The 9,635-nt window shown below is 34.6% G+C and overlaps 1 protein-coding gene across 5 annotated transcripts in view; it reads left to right on the forward strand.

The window, feature by feature from the left end:
• Efr3a (EFR3 homolog A) overlaps nt 1-7,584 on the forward strand; it is a 99,322-nt gene extending 91,738 nt beyond the window's left edge. For 4 of the 5 annotated variants that reach the window (XM_005398007.1, XM_005398008.1, XM_005398010.2 and 1 more), the window contains exons 20-23: nt 1,190-1,238; nt 1,980-2,083; nt 2,498-2,547; nt 4,881-7,584. In XM_005398007.1, the coding sequence (XP_005398064.1) occupies nt 1,190-1,238; nt 1,980-2,083; nt 2,498-2,547; nt 4,881-4,986 (309 nt within the window). In that variant the 3' untranslated portion in view covers nt 4,987-7,584. The other variant, XM_005398011.1, reaches the window with a different exon arrangement.
• The last annotated feature ends 2,051 nt before the right edge of the window (nt 7,585-9,635 follow it).

Here is a 9,635-nt window from a genome sequence, read left to right on the forward strand (position 1 = left end):
TGCTGGCCTTCTGACTTCTCCCATCTTCTTTCTCCTCCTCTGTAGTTGTTTCTTAAAAGTCTGAAACTCTTCTTAGCCAAACATAAGAACAATAAGGAGCTGTTTTTCATTAAAATACTAGACTGTTTTTAGGTACAAATAATTAACCAGCCAGAGCCTAATGTTGTATGTCTGCTCCAGATACCTAGAACAAAGCAACAGAAGATTCCCAAGTTTAATCTGACTTCAACTATAAATGTGAGCCCTCAGTAGAAAAACTGAGGTAGTGGAACTCTCGCTGCTTGACACCCAGCTAAAGCCTTTGTGTTACAGAGAAGCTAAGGTGCAGAACATGAAGTCTTTTGCTTTCATTAGTCTTGCCGTCTTAGTCTTAGCGAAACAAGCTCATGAGCTAAAATTAGGGATGACCAGAGTCCCAGGCAAGTACTTACCCATCATTTCTTAATTTTTATTGAGATATTATAACTGGAGATATTATTCCTTCTAAGAAAGCACTGGTTTCACAAAACATGCTACTAATTGTTTAATAACATTTCATACTGTAAATATCTCAAGATACTGTAAATATCTCAGCTATTTGAGAACCCAAGTTAATGTTCACAGATAATAAAATCTTGGAGGTTGACCTTAGACATCCAGAGTACACTTATTTTAAGATGTTGATAAACTGTTTCATCGAACACTTTTCAAAGTAGTGATTCTTTTAAGCCATTTAAAATCATAGATTATTTTATTTTTGGTTTGTAAACTCTATATACAGTAGCAACAAAATTACAGAAGCTGTATGTAGGATACCTAATTTTTGTTTACCATTAAGCTGAAAATGTATTTGGAAATAGTCTTAGCCTTGACTATTTGAAAGCGTTACTCACTTATGAAGCACAGTTCAGTGGGACTCAGATCTTGTGCATCCCGTTAATAGAGTCAGTTCTGTAACTCGAGGGTGAGGCAATGTTGATTCTGCCAGTTGAATGCAAATCTGCAGACTTGTTTGGGGAACTGTTGCAGTGGGCCACTGTTACTACAGTGACACAGTGATGAACATTTGAAATTTGGAGTATAGTCCCAAATAACACCAAAACAAACAAACAAAAAACAGCAAAATTCTTAGACGACTTGTAATTAGGTGGAGGCATTATTTATATTGACTTTTCTTACTCCTGTTTTACTTAAAATCACTTTTCCCTAGGTTAGTAACACGGAAGAAATCACCTTTGAAGCACTGAAGAAAGCAATTGGTGAGATATTGTACACTTGTTAGCTCTAATATTTAACTCATTTTTATATTGAATACTCTTTAAGATGCCAGAAGAAAGGCAGAATGACAAAAAGTTAAAATACTTTTGTTTTCTATATAAATATATCATTTATTTAAATAATTACTTAAGCTTTTCAAATTATCTGTATTCTATAAACAGTAATATCAGTGGTATCAAAAAGATAAACATTTGTTATTTTACTATCTCAAAACCTTAGCCAGACCATACATCAGCTAACAATAAAATCCTTTTTCAAGTTATGGTAAGCCAAAGATGGATCCAAATAACCTGTTTGTATTTCAGTTACTTCATTCATTGTCAGGATTCATTTGGGCAAATATTTAGTATTTATATGTGTAAAATCATAGTTCATAAAAGAATAGATGATAAAAGAATCATTCCCCAGGAAAGACCTTACAGTTATTTGACTTGTAGTAAGTTACCGTTTTCTTTTTTTGGTAAGAGAGACACAGGTACCCCGGGAAAAAGGACCTTTTGCTGTGTCGCCTTACCTTAAGATTTTTCTTTTAAATATGTGTGTCTTTCTAATTTAAATGAAACACTAAGAATGTTATTATGTCTTCTGCATTTTTTCTTATAAAAGTAGCCTTTTAAATTGCCCTTGATTTTGGTTTATAGGTCATTAGCTCTTATGGCCATTGGTAGGATTTTATGCAATTCTGCATTCCTTTTAATGGGTCTTTATAAATGCTTATGTAGATACTAATGTAATGGAAGAACAAGAAAAGGAAAAGAGACGTCTTGTAATAGAGAAATTCCAGAAAGCACCTTTTGAAGAAATAGCAGCACAGTGTGAATCCAAAGTAAGTACGCAGATGGTGACAGGAGTGGGGTAGTGTGTGCAAACTCTTTTGTGGTGATTGGTGAGTCATGTCCAAGCTTTAGGTACGCTAATAGAGAGCCCTGAGGCATAACTGTGTGACACTTAACTTTTTATATGATGTAAGCTGATGGAAATGATATATTCCAAACTAGATATATCCTTTTTTTAATAATGTTTTTCAGTGATTGTGCTGTTTTGTCAGTTTGTTTTTAGCAGTGAGATTAGGGGAAAAAAAAGGGGAGAAACTTTGTAGTAAATTCCAGTAGATAAGATAGATTAACTCAAACCATTCTATACTGTTAGCTTAATGGTTATGACCCTTTAAGTTACATTTGTATTACTGGGTATTTGGCAAATAGTAAGTCCTCTTTAACATTTGCTTTCTTTTCTGCAGGCAAATTTGCTTCATGATAGACTTGCTCAAATATTAGAACTCACTATACGGTAAGTTTTGTGGATATTTTTTGCACTACAGTAGCAGTAACTCAAGATCAAAATAGAAACAGACTGATGACAGTTTTTGAGTGGTTGTGTTTTAAGTAATTGTCCTTTTCACTGAGGATAAACAGGACTATATACTTGACCTTTTATCTTAGTCTTCTGTGTACTAGATGAAGTCTAATACCTTTGGATAACTGTTTTCTTGGTACTACAACTACTAGTTCTTGTCTGTTTGTCTTCTAGCTTTCCTAGCTGCTTCTTTTAGATCACTTATTTATTCATGATGGTGCTGTAAGGACTTCTACAAAGAAAGAACCTCTACCTGCTCTTACACTGACTTCAGTGTGAAATCAGCCTTTATGCAAAGTGGCTCAAGAAAGGAGCCACACATAGCTGTGCTTCTGGAATTTTTTCTACATCAGTTGTATCTTTTATACTTTTAACTTGATTAATCAAGTCTATTTTGCTTCAACCTGTATCTTGTAAATGGAAGAGACTGGTAAATAGTCTAGTGGTGGCAAACCTATGGCACACGTGTGCTTTTAAGATAGAAGATGTTAATGCATGGGTTGTTTTTTTCTAAACTGAAACCTCAGTGTTCAGGTTTAATTGCAGTTGTGGTACTTGGCAATAATAAGTGGTTTTGGGGTTGCATTTTGGGCACTCGTCTCTAAAAGTTTGCCATCACTGAACTCTAGTCCATTTGATTTTTTTTTTTTTAATCTCAGGTTGTTTTCTGTTTTTATATCCAAGGTATATCTTCATCAGCACCACATCTTACTCTAAGCACTTCCCTACCATTCCTACCACCCCTTCTAAGTAGTGAATCACTCATTTACAGAATTTTAGAACAGAGATTTGTTCTAAAATATGCAATACTCCATGAGCTCAATTTCCAGAGAAAATTACTGAGGTGAGGGGGATCTGCTTCTTTGATACCCCTCAGTTGTGGTGCACATTTCCCTTGTGTACTGTTCTTATGCTGCATGCTTTATATCTATCACTTCTGCTAAGAGCCCTGAATAGGCCCTTTTTCTTCTTCCAGGTGAAGAGAGACAGGTCTAGAGCAGTAAAGTGATTTAGTGAGTCACAAAGTCAGGATTTAAATCCATAGTCATGTTCTTAAGAAGAGTGCTGCTAGGAATGATCATGACATTAAATCACACTGATATAGTAATTATATGAATTTAATATCTTAGGATAGGTATTGTGGCTAGTTTTGTTTTCTTGGTACTACAATTACTGTTTCTTAGTATTTTAAACACTTGCTAGTAGTAGGTTAACATTTATTGACTGCTTAACAATATTCCAGATCCTATGCTAACTCATTTAATAGTAGTTGTAGACCTAAAAATAGTGATTATTCTAATTTTTACCAATGTAAAAATAGGCTCATAGAAGTTAAGTAACTTACCCAATGTCACTTCGGAAGTAGTAGTTCTGGGATCACTTACATGATAGAGAGAAACTAAACTATATTGTGCCTTTAGAGTTTTCAGTCCTATCTGGTACAGTTTCTCTTTTTAGTTTGCCTAACCTTCAGCAGCACGAAGAAGGAGTTGTACTCTCCAAAAAAGAAGCCAAACAGTATTAAACTTCAGTCCCCACTGTTCTTCCATTCACCGTGACCTGGGTGCAGGGGAAAAAGATACAAAATGCAAAGAAGCAGTAAATTAAATACAGTGAGACTGAGCAGCGTCCCAGGTGACCAAGTCACTGGAACTTGTAACAAGGTCCTTAAAACAACACATACGTGTTGAAGAGCTTAAAGAAAAAGATAGGTTTTAGTAGAGAAACATGAGTTTAGCTGCTGCTTGTTATTGTTTCTTGTTTTTATTTATTGTAATGAAATACAAATTTTAACATTTCTTTCATAAGATTATTAAAACATTAATAAAACCACAAGAAAACAAAACTTCAGAAATGATATAGAAAATTTGAGTATTGTCAATCAGTCTAAGTGAGCTTTTAGAGAATTTGCATTTGTCCAGTGGAATAAATGACATATGCTGTGATGAGATTGATGAAATACTGTGTTGTTATTGAAGAGGACAATACATGTATGGATGAGAGATGTTTTGCTTATGGAGCAAAGTAGCTCTTAAAAATGCACAGTGTCGTCCCATTATAAAAAATTATGTATTCCAGAGGGTAATACCTGTTTTAGGCTTAAAAACATCATGCTACTGCTGTGTTCTATTCCCCATACAGCCTTATAGCTGGCTAGTGCCTTTATTGCAGTTAAGGAATCTTTCTTTGCACATAGCAGCTAAAATACTCTGTGAAGTGAACAGCTTTTAAATATGCCTGTTAACTATGTCATTTCTTCTTTACAGTCCTCCTCCCAGTCCATCAGGAACACTGACCATTACTTCTGGGCATGCTCAGTACCAGTCCGTCCCAGTCTATGAGATGAAGTTTCCAGATCTGTGTGTGTACTAAGTTGTTCATGAAGACCTCAGCATAGAACTGTAAAGCCTAAAAGTTAAGGCCATGCTGAATTTTCAGGGTTTACTTAATGCATATTAACATATTTTTTTGAATATGATGATGGAAGTTGCTTTTAAACAAGTGGTAGACATACTATATTAGAAGTTTAGGAACTGTATATGGCTTAGTGCTTTTGAAGATAGATTATGCCATGTTAATTTGTTTTGAGGTTCCATTTGGCTTTTAAAGTTGAACACACATTAATCATATATTCCTCCATTGTTCCACAGTATATTTTAAACTTTTCACGAAGGTAATTTTTTTAAAAATTGAAAATGTATGAAGCGTCTACTGTGTTTCTTGACTACCTACACAACTGCTTAGAAATAGAATTGCTTTCGGTTTTGGTTATCTGCAAAAGTAAATATATTCCTAATCCTCTTGCAAAACAGTCACATGGCTTTCAGTCCCTACTCTTTAGATAAGTTGTGGTAGGCATCTTTCCAGTCATCTACTATAACACTGAGTAGTAGGCATTTCTTACCGTGTTTACAGTAATACAACATCTGTTGAGTGGTATTCCTACACTATGACTTTTAAAATGGGCATACTGTAAAGCATCTAGTTCTTGTAATACTGTGTTTTCTGCTGAGAGTTTAACCACTTGAGAAGCTTAGCGCTTACTTTTGGAGTACTGAACTGTGCAATATTTTTACATCAGAAGATGTATTAGTTTACATGATAGTAATATTTTGCTGTGGCTCCATTAATTAAATTAAATATATATATTTAGTATAGAAAAAAATGACATGTAAGACAGCTACTAGTTCACCTGTGAGGAGTCTTTACATTTCAATTTCTATTAAGAGCAAATTAATTTACATTTTTGTATTCTGCATTGTTTTCAATCTTTGTAGTCAAAAAATTCCCCAAATGGATTTTAATGTGCAAGATTTGAACCAAGCCTTGTATATATCTTCTGTTTAGGATTATTAGCATTACATTTGGAAAGAGTGCCTGTGTTTTACCCAGTATGCTAAGTAAGGTCTGTCAGTGTAAGCTACTTTTGATTTCAGCTTCTGAGGTCACTGGGGCACTCCGCATTCATGCATTTTAGTGAATTCCATCACATAGTAATAAAGACGTTTCTTTGCATTCATAGAAAATTCTCTTAGGACATTTTTATAAAATCACTTGTCAGATACCTTTTCTTTTTTTAATGTAAACCATATATAAAATTGTAACTCAAAAAGCAGTTCAGTGGCTTTTGTTTTTCTTTGGAAAATTGCAGCAAAGAATGGGATCCTTTAACTTTGTATTTGTAGTTTTGGGGGCCCCTTTAGTAGAAATAAAAACAGGAAATGATAGGAAAAGAAGCATACTAAAAAATGCTTAGGTATATTTAAGCCAAAGTACAAATATTAAAAAAGAGTCTAAACACTTAACCCTATAAAATGATGCTAAAATACCCTGAGCTGTTGATTAAATAGGTAAACCAGAGCTTGTTTTCAGATTGACAGTACAGTCAGTACAGTCACAACTGCAGGACCAAAAGAGTCTGTTGTGGTTGTCACTGTAACTTTCCCTCTTACCAGGTAAAATATGTCACTAGTTAATAAGCCAAGTTGTGTTTTTTTTCTTTTTTGGCTTTTTTTCTTCTGTATTTTCAAAGAAATGTATTAATTTTTAACCGTACATTTAAAATCTAAGCAGGGGGACATGCGAATAACAATCATCATCCACTTGGATGTCATTTTATAAATTAACACTGTGTGCTTTTGTATGAAAAGATATATAGTTTAATAGTAGAAATTATATACATTAATTTGCATTCATGCAAAATACAAACTTTACAAAAATTTGTTTCTTGGTGAATTTAAAAATGCATGCATTACATGTAAAGGAAAACTATTGCAATTAATGTTTATCATACCTTTCACTTGATCTTTGGAAACTGTTAATTTGGGTTTTGTTGGGTAGGAGTTGTTATTTTTAAATCACAATAGACTTATTCTAAGTCCAGTAGATGAACAGGTCCTATTAACAAGGATTCCCAGGAAATGGGTCTTTTCTCTGGCTGACCCTTCAATGTTTGTAGGGCCCTACAGTTAGTGTTAGAGCTGTCTTGTAGCCAGTTCAGATGCAGAAGGGTTAGGATTTGTTGACGTTCACTGCATTGCCATACTTTAGTAGATATATAAAACTCATTAATAAATAGTTAATCATCCTCTTTTTGCTCTGTATAGTTAGCTTATATCATTTTTCTTTTGTGTGACATTGAATAGTCGACATTTAAATGTTCTCATATGCGTGTATTATCTGTGGCTTCATATGTAGAGTTTGATTGGAATTTATCTGAACAAATGCACACACACACACGAGTGCACATACATTCTTAGTATTTCTGAACTCATTATCCTTTAGAATAATACCACAGATTACCAGCAATTAACTTCCTATTCCCCAAAATGTTTCTTGTCTTTCTGTCTAGAAATGGAACTCATTTGTCTTATTCATGCTGATACATGTGTTAAATGTACTGAAGTAAGTTTTAAATGTTAAAAATTCATTTTGCAATCATATGTAAGCAATAAAATAAAAATTGAATTACTTGTGTATAAGTACATTTTTATGATAGCCATTATATTTGCTAATTTAAATTTAGTCAATATTTGTGTTACTTAAAAGTGAAGGCTTTAATGCAAACCAGCTTACCTGTTGGGTCACCCCCATGTGCACTGAAGATGTCAGCACCATAACTGCCAGTTACAATGAGGGAGAGCCAGGGGAAGGCCTATCCAGTGTGTGCTTGCACAGTTGCCATCTCTTTCCCTAGGTTTTTTTTTTTTAACTTTAAAGAGAAAAAAACAAAAACAGAATAGCAAAAACAAAGACATAAACAAAACAACATATAAACAATAAAACCAGAATTTCAAAACAAGGTGATAGGAAATTAACAATGGCTGTTGTATTACATATTGTTATCTTTAAAGTTATTACTCAGATATCATGATATAGGCATGTAAGATTAATCAGACAATTGAAGATCAACTGTTCCTTTCACTAAACCAATAGAAATTAGTAGGACAATTGTCTTAGCTATCTTATGTGTGTGTGTACTTGTTTCTTTTCTCATTTCCCTCATCCCAATTGTTCTTTCCTTTTGAGCAGTTCCTATCCCTTTCGCAATATCTATATGACTTTCTTTTCAACTCTGCCTCCTTGCTGTATAAGTTGCATGAACTTCTCTTAAAATTTTCTTTTTAAAAACTATATAATATCCTGGGCTGTCTGGCTGGCTTTTTCTCTTAAAGTTTTATGTGATAGCCTGATAGAATTCAGGGACCTCCTTAATTAGGCTGTGTAGGATAGTGGTTAGAAGTTTGGGCTCTGGTTCGAATACAGCTCCACTGCTTCTTAGCTGGCATTAGGTAAGTGATCAGATTTGCCTGTAAGGTGAAGGTAGTAGATTCTGCCCTCAGAGATTAGCTGTGAGGAGTAGTGGACCACTTTGAAGAGATTCACTGTGTCATGCCTGTATTATACAGAGTATGGATTTATTTACTTATTTTTTTGGTACCAGGAATCGAATTCAGGGCCTTGCGCCTGCCAGGCAGGTGCTTGTACTGCTGAGCTATATCCCCAACCCAGAGTATGGATTTAATAATACTGTTATTACTTGGGTTCACTATATTAGGACAATCAGTCCACATTGCTGAACTTGTTCCTTTGTGTACAAAGTGAATACATGTGAAATACTATCTCTTACACTTGCTTTCCCTCTCTGATGTGCTGTGTTCGTGTTACCTTTCTGTCACTTGGTAAATTACTGATCTCAAGTACTAAGTTTGAATTAATGAAAAGATAGAGCCAAGGTGGACTTCTCAGTTTTGATATATCCTTCAACTTGAGTCAGAGTCAGACTATTAGGAAGACGGTGTCTTAGTCTAGGTTTCCTTAAAGCAGAGCCTAAGACAAGGTTTATGTGTAAAGTATTGTGTAGTGATACCTAGGAACTCTACCAAGGGACTGGACTGTAAAATGGAATGACAAGAAAACTAAGAGAATCCATTTTTAAATTGGCTATCACTCCAGGTACCTGGAGATCCATCCTATTAGACATTCTAAAGAGTTTCATGCAGTAATCTTGGAACTACCTACCCACTGGATGAAAGTGTAGGTAGCATTTTATCCTTTGAAATTTGTTCATGCTTAAGGGTGTGGCTCTATGGACATGAACTCCCCCGTACTTCTCAATTGTTTGTTCTTGAATACTGAACTATTCCCTAGGATCACCGCACACCTTATTCTCAGAGAAACGCTGTCAATACAGGAAGTACAAAAAGTACAGAAAGCAGCATTGTCAGATTATGCCTCCACTGGAGAGGTCAGTATCTGTGTGAAACTAGTTCTCATGGCAGTAAGACATGAGAAGTAGAGGCTGTGAAATCACGCAAAAGATAGCCAAGTTGTATTTTCATTTTCTTGTCAAGTATTTAAGAACAAGATTAAATCTAGGGGCACCTGATTTATAATTTCAGATTTCCTCTATCTTTTCTACTGGTTTTGACTATACCAATGTATTAACACTTCTTTTTGCTGCCCCCTTGCTTTTCTTACCCTGTTCTTAGATCTTTACTAGTATAATGATTGAGTTTTAT

This window comes from Chinchilla lanigera, unplaced genomic scaffold, assembly GCF_000276665.1.
Source record: "Chinchilla lanigera isolate Chin_1 unplaced genomic scaffold, ChiLan1.0 scaffold00060, whole genome shotgun sequence".
Classification (NCBI taxonomy): domain Eukaryota; kingdom Metazoa; phylum Chordata; class Mammalia; order Rodentia; family Chinchillidae; genus Chinchilla; species Chinchilla lanigera.